General features: G+C 36.9%; 1 protein-coding gene across 2 annotated transcripts in view; it reads left to right on the top strand.

The window, feature by feature from the left end:
• Positions 1–13874, top strand: part of SLC9A2 (solute carrier family 9 member A2) — a 58541-nt gene extending 44667 nt beyond the window's left edge. For both annotated transcript variants that reach the window (XM_083362992.1, XM_083362993.1), the window contains exons 10-12: positions 3590–3715; positions 5407–5497; positions 10144–13874. In XM_083362992.1, coding sequence (XP_083219118.1) covers positions 3590–3715; positions 5407–5497; positions 10144–10490 — 564 coding nt within the window. In that variant the 3' untranslated portion in view covers positions 10491–13874. The remainder of the gene's footprint in view (positions 1–3589; positions 3716–5406; positions 5498–10143) is intronic.
• The last annotated feature ends 1937 nt before the right edge of the window (positions 13875–15811 follow it).

Consider the following 15811-nt stretch of genomic DNA (forward strand, 5'->3'; position numbering starts at 1 on the left):
ATCACTGGGATCCGACAGATTACATCCCAGAGTTCTGAAAGAGCTGACAGATGTTATCTCAGAACTGTTACACCACATCTTTCATAAATCCTGGATCACCAGGGAAGTACCTGAGGATTGGAAAAGGGCTGATGTGGTCCTGATCTTCAAGAAAGGAAAAAAAATAAACCCAGGAAACCACAGACCAATCAGTTTAACATCAATACCTGGGAAGATTCTAGAAAAGATAATAAAAAACAGATCTGTGAACAACTAGAAGCAAACAAAGTCATAACTAGTAACAACAGATCATGCCAAACCAATCTTATCTCATTCTTCGATAAAGTAACTAAACTAGTAAACCAGTGAAACGCAGTGGAGTAGTATACTTAGATTTCAGTAAGGCATTTAACAAAGTAGACCACAACCTACTGCTTGGTAAGTTAGAAAAAGGTAGAATAAACAACATCACCACCAGATGGATCTGTAGCTGGCTGACAAACCATACTCAACAAGCAGTCCTCAACGGCACTATATCCACATGGAAACAAATTAGCAGCTAGTGGAGGTGACAGTATTCCAGCTGAGCTATTCAAAATCTTAAAAGACAGTGCAGTAAAAGTGCTACACTCAATTTGCCAGCAAATTTGGAAAACTCAACAGTGGCCACAGGATTGGAAAAGATCAGTTTACATTCCAATTCCAAAGAAAGGCAGTGCCAAAGAATGTTCAAACTATCGCACCATTGCACTCATTTCTCATGCTAGTAAAGTCATGCTTAAAATCCTACAAGCTAGACTTCAGCAGTATGTGGATCGAGAACTACCAGAAGTACAGGCAGGATTTCGAAGAGGCAGAGGAACTAGAGATCAAATTGCCAACATACGCTGGATCATGGAGAAAGCTAGGGAGTTCCAGAAAAACATCTACTTCTGCTTCATTGACTATGCTAAAGCCTTTGATTGTGTGGATCATAACAAACTGTGGCAAGTTCTTAAAGAGATGGGAGTACCAGACCATCTTATTTGTCTCTTGAGAAACCTATATGCGGGTCAAGAAGCAACAGTGAGAACTGGACACGGAACCACTGATTGGTTCAAAATTGGGAAAGGAGTCCGGCAAGGCTGTATACTGTCGCACTGCCTATTTAACTTATATGCAGAGCACATCATGAGAAAGGCAGGGCTAGATGAATCAAAAGTTGGAATTAAGATTGCCGGAAGAAATATCAACAACCTAAGATACGCAGATGATACCACTCTAATGGCAGAAAGTGAAGAAGAACTAAAGAGCCTCTTGTTGCGGGTGAAGAAGGAGAGTGCAAAACTTGGGTTGAAACTTAACATTAAGAAAACCAAGATCATGGCATCTGGCCCTCTCAATTCTTGGCAAATAGATGGGGAAGAAATGGAGGTAGTGACAGATTTTATTTTCCTGGGCTCCAAGATCACTGCAGATGGGGACTGTAGCCAAGAAATTAAAAGACGCTTGCTCCTGGGGAGGAAAGCCATGGCAAATCTAGACAGCACACTAAAAAGCAGAGACATCACCCTGTCAACATAAGTACGTATAGTCAAGGCTATGGTCTTCCCAGTTGCAATGTATGGCAGTGAAAGTTGGACCATAAGAAAGGCTGAGCGCCAAAGAATTGAGGCCTTTGAACTATGGTGCTGGAGAAGACTCCTGCGAGTCCCTTGGACTGCAAGACGATCAAACCGGTCAGTCGTAGAAGAGATCAATCCTGACTGCTCTTTAGAAGGCCAGATCCTGAAGCTAAAACTCAAATACTTTGGCCACCTAATGAGAAGGAAGGACTCACTGGAGAAGAGCCTAATGCTGGGAAAGATCGAGGGCAATAGAAGAAGGGGACGACAGAGAATGAGGTGGCTGGATGGAGTCACTGAAGCAGTAGGTGTGAGCTTAAATGGACTCCAGAAGATGGTAGAAGACAGGAAGGCCTGGAGGAATGTTGTCCATAGGGTCGCGATGGGTCGGACACGACTTCGCAGCTAACAACAACAACAACCACAAGGTTACGTCTTAGGCCCAATACTCTTCAATATCCTCATAAATGACTTAGATGAGGGATTTGAAGGGGAGCTCATCATATTTACAGATGACACCAAAATGTCAGGAGTAGCCAACACCCCAAAAGACAAACTCAGGATCCAAAAAGATCTTGTCAAACTTGAACAATGGGCCCTATCCAACAAAATGAGTTTCAATGTGGAGAAAAGCAAAGTCTTACACTTAGGTAGGAAAAACCAAAGGCACAAATACAGATTGGGTGAGACCTAGCTTAAAAATAGTAACTGTGAGAGGGACCTTGAGTCCTAGTGGACACTTCACTTCACTTCACTACGGGCCAGCAGTGTGCAGCAGCAACCACAAAAACTAATACAATCCTGGGTTGTATAATCAGAGGCATAGAATCAAGATCATGTGAAGTACTAGTAGCACTTTACACAGCCCTAGTAAGACCACACCTGGAATACTGCAGCCAGTTTTGGTCACCATATCACAAAAAAGATGTTGACAGTTTGGAAAAAATTCAGACCAGAGCAACTAAGATGATCAAAGGCCTGGAGGATAAAACATACGAAGAATGGCTGTGGGACTTGGGTTTGGCTAGTCTAAAGAAAAGAAGAAATAGGGGAGACATTACAGCAGTGTTCCAGTATCTGAGGGCTGCCACAAGGCAGAGGGGATCAGGTTGTTCACCAGAGTACCAGAGGGAAGGACGAGAAACAATAGTTGGAAACTGGTCAAGGAGAGAAGCAACCTGGAATTAGGGAGAAACTTCCTGACAGTGAGGACAATCAACCAGTGGAACAGCTTACCCCCAGAGATCGTGGGCGCTCCATCACTGGAAATTTTTAAGAAGAGACTAGACAATCACCTGTCTGAGACAGCATAGGTTCTTCTGCTTGAGCAGGGGGTTGGACTAGAAGACCTCCAAGGTCCAGCTCTATTCTATTCTATTCTATTCTATTCTATTCTATTCTATTCTATTCTATTCTATTCTATTCTATTCTATTCTATTCTATTCTATTCTATTCTATTCTATTCTATTCTATTCTATTCTATTCTATTCTATATTGTTTTATATTTTACTGACTGTGGTAAAGTGCCAAGACTCCAATTCTGGCAATGTATACATTTAGCATATCTATAAATATATATACTGTAAAAAATGAGTGTTAGAAAGTGTGGGAATTCTATTGTTCCAGTATCAGTTAGGGAACATTTATTTGTGTGGAAAACAATTTAGAGATGTTTGGTTTTTTTAATCTAGCCATAGCAACAGTGTATCTCTATGCCTCATCTTACATATCAAATAGGTTAGATTATATAAATGTCTGTAATATTATTGACATTTCTGAAATTCAACATTTAAGTTATTAAAATAAATTGTGGTACTAAGGGAAACTACCAAAATAATAAATTGCTTATGGAATATTACATTATTTTCAGGTGTTGCATTAAGCTAATTATGCTTTATATTTTTGAGATATCTTAAAAACAAAATAAGATGCAGAAAGCCTTTCCATCAGAATCACCACTATTAATATATTTTTAAAGCATATATTTTCTTATTTGTTTGTTGCAGACTCCATCATATAATAGATACAGTCTTGCTGAAGATGCAAATGAAAAGCAGGCCAAAGAAATTTTGATTCGTCGCCGACATAGCCTAAGGGAGAGCATTAGGAAAAGCAAGAGTTTGTCAAGACCAGTATTTATATATTTAATATATTTTACATGGGATTTTATTACACAATTTATTTTACTATATGAATGGGGCACTTAGGTCTCTAAATGATTGTCAGTAGGTTGATCCTATATCACTAAATACCGATTCTTTTTCATGATAACACATGAAACCAATGAAAGATATCAATGATAAAAGCAGTCTTTTGGGGACAAATACTGTGCATCTTCCATGGGAGATTGAGAGTGACCACTATTTTGGTTTCATACTCAAATATTTATTTCTTTATAACAAGAGCCTCTAAATGTTTTTGTAAGGAGAGCTATTTCTACTTAGTGGAAAATAGCTGAACAATTAAAATATATACAAGATATATAATAATATACATAGATTAATAAACCAAACATGTGTAACTAGATTATATTAGTAATTTTATTAACATTTTGGTGGAATGAAGTTATTACTTAGTCAATTTAAGACTAATCTTTATCTTTATTTCAACATGGAGAATAAAAATAATTCATTCTTAATGGAAATAACACCCTCCTCTCCTCTTTTCTCCCCTGCTCTGATTTGCTTTTGCAAATTATTTTACTGTCTATGGTAAAAATGATATTATAACTGTGTACATCTTGAATTAAATGAATTTAAAGGAATCATGTTTAAACAACTTTTGAGCATATCTAAAAAATATGAGTAGCAACAGCCACAGTCTTTGTTGCTTCAAAGTAGTAAGATTTAGCTGCCTTGCTTATAAGGCATGGCCTTCAAAATCCACCCTTGTGCTGTTTGCTTGCACCTAATAATTTCAGATATAGACTCTTTGAATCCTACTGGACCAGCTAGGCAGAGAAGTGAAAGTTCTGAAGAATAGACTTCTTGTGCTGAATGATTTTTCTTTGTGAAAAAGTGGGTTAGAGTGGAACTAAATAAAGTATAGATGACAAAGGAGAGTCTAAATTCTTAAATCAAATTAAATCAATTCTATGTAAGCTCTTAAGCTTATGGCCTTAAAACTATAACCCCTAGTTGCCAAGCCCTTTGTTTTCTGATGCCAGGCTAAGACCAACCCTTTTCAAATAATAAGTCTTCCTCTGGTAGACTAACACCACGTGACATTTCACCTATTTAATGCAGGGAAGATACCGTATATAGACGTCATTGATCATTGCTCTCACAAAGAGCTTTTTTCACTTGATGAGGTACTATTAGTTGTTTCTACTATCCTCATTCAATAATTGCTTTTAAAATGTTACTTGAAATACAATTTCTTTTAAAAAAGAATTGAAGAATCCTCAGCCTTTAGAGGCTACCTCTATGGGTGACTGTCTACTTCTGCATTTCCAGCAACCTGATGTTGGGAAAGCTTTACATGGAAGAACTTAACATATTATTTCAAGGAGAAGCAGAGACTGATGGTTTTAGGATTATTTAAAAGATATTAGGATGATTACACAAGTTGATGATTTGGATTTTTGCTCTGATCTTAGTACAACAGCAGTGAGTGGTTGATTAAATAGGATCGTTCTTTTCCTCCAATCTAAAAGGGTTGGAAGGGTTCTAAAACTGAACACATGGCAATTATTAGAATTACATGTATACATATCTTTTTTATTTTAAAATGACTAGAATGCTCCTCACACAGATGAGAAGGTATACTAATATTTGACGAATATATTTCTTTTTGCCTGAACACATTTTATTTTATTTTGCAGGTGCACATGAAACCACCACGTTACTTATCACTACCTAAAAATACTAAACTTGCAGAGAAAACACGGAAAAGAAATCAATCCTCCTTTAAAGGTAATGCAGTTTTGGAATGCTTCACTACCATTTCAGATATGTTCTACCATGTCGATTCTAGAAAACTTTTTCCTTATTGTAAGTTTTAAATTTATCTATGACACTATAGAAAACAAAGATTTTTTAGGCATAATAGAAGAGGTAAAAAATGGTACATACAGTCTTCCATTTTGACCATAGCTATCTACAGAAATATGGGATCTTTGCATACATGCGCATATATCCCTGTGTTTTTCTTCCTCATTTATAGAGCACAGAACTTAACTAGTTGTTTCTTTTTATTTGGCCAATGAAAACCCATGTCAAGAATAAAGTAATAGGTAAAAAACCCCAGTGGTCTTGATATATTTATTTATTAGATTTATTGGCTGCCCATTTTACCACAGGGTAACTCTAGGTGGCTTACCATATTAAAAGGATAAAACTATACAAAAGAAATACCCAATACAAATAAAATACTATAAAATACTATGAATACTCAACCCTAACTAAAAGATGGAGAGGGAGGGAGTAGGATGAGCAGGGACAATGTGGGACTTGTTATTAATCTATCAACCACCTCCAATGTGAAGCCTCCCATTGCAGCCCCCAAGTCAGCTGACAAAGCCAGGTCTTTAAGATGAAGATCGAAAGGGTGGGAATTGATCTTACTTGGGCAAGGGAGGGGGGGGTCAGGATGCTCCAAAGAGCAGGTGTGCTGGCATAGAAGGCCCTTCTCCTGGACTCCACCAGCCAGAATACCCTGGCTAACACGTCTCCTCTGCCGGCATGAGTGGGGCAGGCCAATCCCATTGGCATGAGATATTCTCTCAAGTCATGCCATGGAAAGCTTTAAAGGTGATTACCAACACACGTAAGTGTGTAAAACAATAAAAAGCTTACTATATAGTTCTCGTTCCAACATTAGCTGAAATGTTGGAATTGAAATGTCCCTGATACAGTTTTACAGTTGTAAAATGGTAGATACACTACCTCTGATAAATTGAATGATCTGTGCCAGTGTTGGAAAATCTCTGGCAAGGGTGTTCTGAGAATTGGACATTTGGAATCAGAATATTTCAGTATCAAAAAATGTACAAACTACATTGCAGATATTCCCTGGAATGTATAGAAGAGATGGTAGACTATTCAGAATTATGCAAGCAACGCACAACTGCTTGGGATTAAGCCTGTTAGTTCAGTTGATTCCACCTGCTTCTTCCTATTCTAAAGAACTGCAAAGGATTTCTGGCTTCTCTATGTCACATGTCTATGTTCTCTGTCATGTATTTGTCTGTCAATGTATTATTTGTTCCTGATTATGTTGATACTCAGAGTCTATTATTTATCTATGCCTTCCTTTGACTGTTGCCAGATTGAGGAAACTCCAGGATTTCTCTTAACAGTTTGCCTTTTCAGGGATACAGCGTATGTAACAGATTGTAGATAATAGTAGTAAACTTTTCATATGGTAAATACTGCCAAATGATGTCACAAATATTAAAAGAATTAAACATTTAAAATGTTTTTTTAAAAAACATTAAAGTTTTAAAAAGATGGGGAAGTTTATTTTGCATTTCAGCTACATTAGGTTAAAGGTAAAGGTAAAGGTTCCCCCGCACATGCGTGCTAGTCGTTTCCAACTCTAGGGGCCGGTGCTCATCTCCGTTTCAAAGCCAAAGAGCCAGCGCTTGTCCGAGGACGTCTCCGTGGTCATGTGGCTGGCATGACTAGACGCCAAAGGCGCACGGAATGCTGTTACCTTCCAACTGTAGTGTTCCCTATTTTTCTACTTGCATTTTTACGTGCTTTCGAACTGCTAGGTTGGCAGACGTTGGGACGAGTAACAGGCGCTCACTCTGTTACGCGGCACTCGGGATTCGACCCGCCAAACTGCCGACCTTCTGATCAACAAGCTCAGCGTTCTAACCCACTGAGCCACTATAATTCAGCAGTATTTTATGTAGGAACCTATTTCTTAATTTTTAATTTATAACACTTGCTTTGGAAGAAGCAATATAGATTTTGTAGTTTTATGGCTGTTTTTAATTCTTGTTTGTCTCTTCCTTTGTAAAAATAAAATATGTACCCTGGGATGGACAGTATTTACATTTCTGATTCTCTGCTCGTGCAATTTGGCCAACTATTTGTTTCTCTCCTTTCAGTGTTTTTGTGTAATATATATGTGCATTGTATTTTCTTCTCCATCTTCTGTCTTACATAATAGACATTTCCTTTATCAAGTTATGTAGTTTGAATCCATCATGTTGTGCATGTGAGTTCATATTTTTTGTAATAAAATGTGCAGTCAGTTATTCTAGTAATTGATTACTGTGTTCTTACTCATTTCATACTAGAGAGGGACCTTAATATTACTTCACCAATGTCTTACAGTATCTGGGCCTACCACAAAAATTGTGAAAAGACTCTAAAGATTTATGTCAATTAAGTGCATGTGCATTTTTACACCATACCTGTATGTTTAAGGACAAATATACTGTACAGCACAATTTCAGCATGATTGCAATGCCTTTTGTTTTCTGTCGGTAAGAAGAGGGAGAAATTTTTTTCTAGAATTTAGTAGGTTAAGATGGACTCATGTGAGAACATTTGGCTAAATTGAGGAAATCCTGGATGTGACCATGATGGCATTATCACTGCCTATTATTATACACACACATCTATTTAGTCCTGTTGTTGATTATTGTCCCATTAAAAAAAGAATCATGCAAAACCTGTTTGGCCAGAAATGAGTAGAAGATCTATTGGAGATTTTGTTGTAATACCTTTAATTCAGTAAAAGAAACTATTGTAGTTTTCTTGAATTACTTTCCAAGGCCTATAACCTGAGCTAATTTGGGGATGTCCAAAGATTTGAACAAGCCTTTCCTATAATTGGACTGGAAATTATGTCATGAGCTGTTTTTTAAAAGTGTTTTGCTTCCAATATTGTTATTCAAACAGTTATCTAACAATGACAACTTCAAACTGTCCCTGTGTGTATTGCAATTCTTTGGATTTTGAACATAGATTTGTAACATTGTGTGCTTCCACTATTTCTCCTAATATTTCTAATATTTTTCAAATCCTCTAACTCGGAGATCCCCAACCTTTCTGGGTTGGCAGCTCAATGGGAAAGGGAAGGGGAGGTGTCCTTACACACTCATGCAAATGGGGCTGTGCGTACCCACACAAAGCTGGCAGCGATGCTAACGCTAGCGCGACTAGGGGGTGAGTGTGCATGCACACACGATCACACTGGTCAGTCACTCACATGGCCCAGTGGTTAATAGGTTGGGGACCCATGCTCTAACTAGTATATGCAATAACATATGATGCTGAAAAGTGTGTCATGTAATTTTCATAATTTTCAAGCAAATAAGAGTCTGTAGCCTTTTCTCTTTGAAATGGCTGCTTTGGTAACCTGCAGAACTTAACCAAATGCTGAATAAAAATCTTGCATTATACTAGGTTTATACTTAGTTTGTTCATGTTTTAAAAACTTGTTTGATACACACACACACACGTTTAAAACTTTCCTTTGGTGAAAAAAGCTTAATGATGACAATGTTGTGTTTTTATATGTTTCCTTTCATTGTGACAGTTCCTTCTATTTTAACATAAGTATGATGTTGCTTATTGTCCTTTTTTGCATTAGTATTTACTTAGTTAACTACTGAAGCAATCAAGTTCCAGAGCACTACAGCAAAAACAAGTCTTTTATAAAAATGTAGTCCAGAAAACTGACAATAAAAGGATGAATTTGGCAATGATGGGTTGTGTTTAAGTACAACTGTCTCTTATCTTGATGAAACTATGTGAGAATGTGCAACTTTTATTTAGTAATCTAGATAAATCTAGTAAGAACAACTTTGTTCATTATAATTTTATGTAGTAAAGGTAGCAGTTCTTAGATAACATACGCAGGTTTGCTTTAAATTAGTAAAGATAATACTGATGATGTTAATTATGCAAATGAGGTGAAACATGGCTCATATTCCATAGCTAATTTGTGCTTTAGGGTCATTCACAGAATTACTTTTCCCTTTTATTTTTCTGTATTGGGTCTATTTATGGCCTAATAGGGTTAAAGTTGGTACTAACCTTTCTTTTCACAGACTCTCTGCTTTGGAAAATCTCATTTGAAATAAATATGCAAAATTGACACTGAACAAGAGCGTGCCTGGAATTTTAAGTAGATCACAGGTTAATTGTGTCTATGTTTACAGGAATATATTAGCGTCATTATACACATTATGTAAGAAAGGAAATGTGGATATCTGGCAATCGGCCTACACTGTATACCATTCCACAGAAAGATTTACATATTTCTTTTGTTTATTTTTTTTATTAATCTACGTTATATAACCACCCATGTCATGAGAAGTGAGCAATTAAATATACTCCCTTTCAGTGTACCAACCAATGCACATTGCTCTTCTCCTTATGTGATTACATTTATTAGCAAAAGAATGCCCAGTGAAGACTACGGTTCCAATTGACTTAATGTATTTAACATTCTTGAGAATTTTATGTTTTTGTGCCATAACCTTAATATATTTTATGTTTTGTATCTACATATCTATATCTATCATCTATCTATCTATCTATCTATCTATCTATCTATCTATCTATCTATCTATCTATCTATCATTTTAAATTTGCAGTAAGTGACAGCAGTGATTCTGAATCTGACCATACCATGGTGCTGAATTTAAAATCCCAAGCAGGAAAAATTTTGAGAGATCAAAGACTTCATCAGCAACAATGCAGAATTGAGTGGAAGAATGAAACAGACAAAGACAATGGTGGTACAGCGAGCTACCCTCAAGGAACAACAAGAGGTTTCCGGCAACCACTGTTGCCAAGGCCAGCATTTGGCACAGTGAATGAAGAATCAGCTGAAGATCACAGATCAGTCAAGCCACTCCCACCACCTCGATTAGCCCGACAGGCATCAAAAGCTGAAAGGCCAAGAGATAAATCTGACAATAACCATAGCAATAATTACTAAACAAATGCTAACACTCAACAGTACATATAATAGACTAGCTATTATACACTAGCATGATGTAAATGGCAGTAGGGCAATTGGATTCATTCAAAATCTGGCCATAGACTCATGGGGAGTAGGTAGGAAGGAAAAAAAATCTAAACAGAAATCAAGTAGGAAGAAATTCTTAGCTGCTCTTGAACCAAATAATGTAACTTATACAATGAAGATAATTTTGATCAATTATATATTGTATGCCTGACATTTGATTTACTTATCTTCAAGGGAAAGGCTACCATATCTGAACTGTAGAAATCCAGACCATCACTAGAGGGCAGCCCTAAACAAGGCCAGATTTTAATTAGGAATTGCACTAAAAATTTCCTATCCTATTAAAAGATATCCAATGTGCCCATGCACAGTTAGGAGCTACTTTAAAGAAGATTCTGTAAGAACAAACAGGGTTATCTTGATTTGGAGATACAATCCTGTACATGTACTTTGTAGGTTCAAAGGAGCTTACTTTTAGGTAAAGGAATAAATTTTGCACATTATTAAAACTGCATACTTGAACCACAAAGCCAACTATAGCAGTTGTCAACTATTTTCTTGATAATCTTTCACTCTTTACATTCAATCCTCTGCTTTGCTATTTTTTATGAATCACATATCTGTGCACGGATATTCATAGGAGGTTATATGAAGGCTCTGTCCCTATTGTATGTTCATATGCAACATGTTCTGCACAAATGTGGCAGGGGACTGGATCACAATAGCACAATGCTGCTTTCATCATGTAAATAGGACAACTTGTTTCAATCATCATGCTTTTACTACATTAAGTTAATGGTCTTAAAGTTTATTTATTTAAACATATTGAAGTTATTTTAAAATTATATGTATCCCTAGATACAGAATGTTTTTTAAAAAAGCAGCAATATAATTTAAAAAAAAATCTTTGCTTTAAGACAAGCAGGAGTAATTTTAAAAGCCCTGCTGCAATGCTCTCTTAAAATGCACAATTAGTAATGATCTCTTTTCTTTGAAGTTTGCCATTTAAAGGGAAAAAAAGCGCACTTATCGTATATACTTACATACATTCATTTAATCACAAATCAGAAGTGATTTTTCCGAACAGTTATTGGTCTTGATAATGTGCTCTTGATAGTACACTAGAAATATAGACTTAATCAGAATTTGCTGTACAAATGAAATTGTCCTATGGATAGTAAAAAAAAATGCAATGGGGCCTCAAAATATGAGATGGTGATAAATTATACTTTTGACTTAGGCGGCCCAAGCACAATAACAATATTGTGGTGCATTGTTGTTTGATGCTGTTGCTTTGAGCTGAAGTTCAGTTCAACATTAAATGGCTGAAAAAAGTCTTTAGTGCCATCTATTGGTAAATTCACAAATAACTTTCTTTGGTCCTTTAGAACAGAAAACTATGCTCTTGTCTTGTTCAACATAAATTAGATTGTTTTAAATATATCAGCAATGAGCTGATGAGATTACTTTTAATGCAGAGCATGTATTACCTTCACTGGAGAAGAATCTGGTAACATTTTGACAACTTAAAAGTTACTTGGACTTTTGGATGGACATAGATAAGATCCAATGGTAACAAATATTCTTTATCAATATATATTAGGAAACAGAATAAAGTAACATTTCTAGAATTATCAAACTGACAATGTGAGAATATTCAAACCTAATTATATTCTTCAATTTGGTACAATAGTAACACTTTGGCATTTCAACCAGCATATAATTAAGTCACACATTACACAGGCACACAGCATACTTTAACCCTGCTGAAATTGCTATTAAAGCCATTCTAGAATGGTTTGGAATTTCGGTGTACTGTACATCAAGACAGTATACATTAAGCCATCTTTTCTGCTCCTGTAATTTTAATTCATATTTGCATTGCAGGCTGTCATTGCCATGTGACAATATTTGCTCATTATAACCATTTTCACTCAGCCGTACAGGTCTTATTATTTTCCTACATCTATAATTTTCATGTTTTATGGGCATTTGCAGTGCTGCAAGAAATAATTCTGGCACATTACTACAATCCTTGCTGATTGATTCAATTTAAGGAAAATTTGGGATGCTAGAAAATGAATCAGTAACAGGAATTAAGGTTGATATAATTTTCATGCTTAAACAATAACCAAACTGGATGGCCAATTCTGCACAGGTCAGCTATTGATACTTACTTTATGAATGAACCTTTATTGTCAAAGTACAACCATGTATACAATGAGATTGGCTGAGCCAATTATAAAAGGATATTCCATTCCTTAGAAATGTACCTGGAATGGGACAAATTAACTCTCCCATTCCAGTTCAGATAGGAAAGACTGACCACAAAGCATTGTGAAAGTTCACAAAAGTAAATTCTATCAATAGCACTGACATCACGTATCCCTATACTTGAAATGACTCTATTGAATATGAAACATTAACAGAAAAATCCTTTTCCCATTTATATACCGTATTTGCAAATATGGACCCTGATAATGAAAAACTTGTAGAGTGAAATTATTTTTCTACATTCAGCTGAAGCCGAAGTTCCTGAACATCTTTTTCTGTATTCTTTGTAGAAAAGTTATAATAATAATTATGTTGAAGCCTTAAAAGGTAAATTTCCTTTTGGTGCTCACATCTGCCCTTCCTATTTCTCTCCATCAAGATAAAAATTTGGGGATGTTGTAAGATACAGAGTTTTGTGGTATCATGTTTCACAGTGTGTGAATATTTGTAAGAATTCATGGAACAGAAAATGTCATTATCACTGAATGTAATCTTCACTGACCACTAAAAGAAGCATTTTTATTGTATTTCATTATGTGTATCTTGCCTTTATTAATTTTAGAAAGAACTCAAGGCAGTGAACATATTGGACACATCTTCCTCCTCCTATTTTCCCCACAACAATAGCATGATGAGAAAAGTGACTAAGTCAGTTGACTTTCAAGGCTAGGGCAGAACTAGAACTCACAGTCTCCTGCTTTCTAGCCTGGTGCCTTAACCAATAGACCAACTATTTCCAAACTTTGTTTTCAACTGCAGTACACATGCATGCAGTGCATACATACACACTTCAATATTCCAATGAATACACCAACACATTCACTATGCCTCTCATATCTTTCTATTGCTGCAAACCATTCTTATTTTTATCACAATCATATGCTGTTTTGTATATTGCCATTTTTTTATTCTTTTTGTGAGGCTGTCATTAGCTCAACCAAATTATAACTTTATCAGTCTTGGCTTCCTTCTTGACATTCACTTTTCCTTCCCAGCTTTTTTACCTGTCGTACAGGTGAAACTCAAAAAATTAGAATATCGTGCAAAAGTATATTTATTGCAGTAATGCAACTTAAAAGGGGAAACTAATATATGAGATAGACTCATTACATGCAAAGCAAGATAGTTCAAGCTGTGATTTGTCATAATTGTGATGATTATGGCTTACAGCTTACAATCTCAGAAAATTAGAATATTACATGCAATCAATAAAACAAGGAGTGTACATAGAACAATATTGGACCTCTGAAAAGTATAAGCATGCATATGTAACTCAGTACTTGGTTTGGGCCCCTTTTGCAGCAACTGCCTCAGTGCGGCGTGGCATGGAAGCTATCAGCCTGTGGCACTTCTGAGGTGTTATGGAAGACCAGGATGCTTCAATAGCGGCCTTCAGCTCTTCTGCATTGTTCGGTCTCATGTCTCTCATCTTTCTCTTGGCAATGCCCCATAGATTCTCTATGGGGTTCAGGTCAGGCAGGTTTGCTGGCCAATCAAGCACAGTAATCCCACGGTCATTGAACTAGGTTTTGGGGCTTTTGGCAGTGTGGGCAGGTGCCAAGTCCTCTGGAAAATGAAGTCAGCATCCCCATAAAGCTTGTCTGCAGAAAGAAACATGAAGTGCTCCAAAATCTCCTGGTAGATGGCTGTGTTGACCCTGGACTTAATGAAGCACAGTGGACCAACACCAGCAGATGACATGGCTCCCCAAATCAACACAGACTGTGGAAACTTCACACTGGACTTCAAGCATCTTGCAGTGTGTGCCTCTCCATTCTTCCTCCAGACTCTGGGTCCTTGGTTTCCAAATGAGATACAAAAGTTGCTCTCATCAGAAAAGAGGACTTTGGACCACTGAGCAAAAGACCGGGTCTGTTTTTCTTTAGCCCAGGTAAGACGCTTCTGACGTTGTTTGTTGTTCAGGAGCAGCTTGACAAGAGGAATACGACATTTGAAGCCCATGTCCAGGATCCGTCTGTGTGTGGTGGCTCTTGATGCACTGACTCCAGCCTCAGTCCACTCCTTATGAAAGTCCCCAACACTTTTGAATGGCCTTTTCCTGACAATCCTCTCCAGGCTGAGGTCATCCCTGCTGCCTGTGCACCTTTTTCTTCCACACTTTTCTCTTCCACATAACTTTCTATTAATGTGCTTTGATACAGCACTTTGGGAACATCCAACGTCTTTTGCAATTACCTTTTGAGGCTTTCCCTCCTTATGGAGGGTGTCAATGATGATTTTCTGCACAACTCTCAGGTCAGCAGTCTTCCCCATGATTGTGATTCCTACTGAACCAGACTGAGAGACCATTTAAAGGCTCAGGAACCCTTTGCAGGTGTTACGGCTTAATTAGCTGATTAGAGTGGGACACTTTGAGCCTAGAATATTGCACCTTTTCACAATAATCTAATTATCTGAGATTGTGGATTTGGGGTTTTAATGAGCTGTAAGCCATAATCATCACAATTATGACAAATCATGGCTTGAACTATCTTGCTTTGCATGTAATGAGTCTATCTCATATATTAGTGTCCACTTTTAAGTTGCATTACTGAAATAAATGAACTTTTGCATGATATTCTATTTTTTTGAGTTTCACCTGTATATTATGACCAAGTCATCTCAAAGTATTTCATCCAGTGATAACTTATTAGTCATTTATGCACTGCTAACTGCATCTCTGAAGCAGTAGGTGTGAGCTTGAATGGACTCCAGGGGATGGTAGAGGACAGGAAGGCCCGGAAGAGCGTTGTCCATGGGGTCGCGATGGGTCGGACACGACTTCTCAACTAACAACAAACTGTATCTCCTGTTTTACCACATGCAATTCTTAGCACCCCATTTCTACTGCATGCTGCTTACTCTGATATTTAATACATAGATGATTCTCATTGTCATACAAGCATTTTTGTTTAACAAACATTTTTTCTTCACAATAGACCACATACTACCTACTACCTTTCTAGCAGAATTAGCACATACTAAAATTTTTCCATGCGTTTTCCTGTTTTCATAAA

This window comes from Vipera ursinii (genome assembly GCF_947247035.1).
Source record: "Vipera ursinii genome assembly, chromosome: 4".
NCBI classification, from domain to species: Eukaryota; Metazoa; Chordata; class Lepidosauria; order Squamata; family Viperidae; genus Vipera; species Vipera ursinii.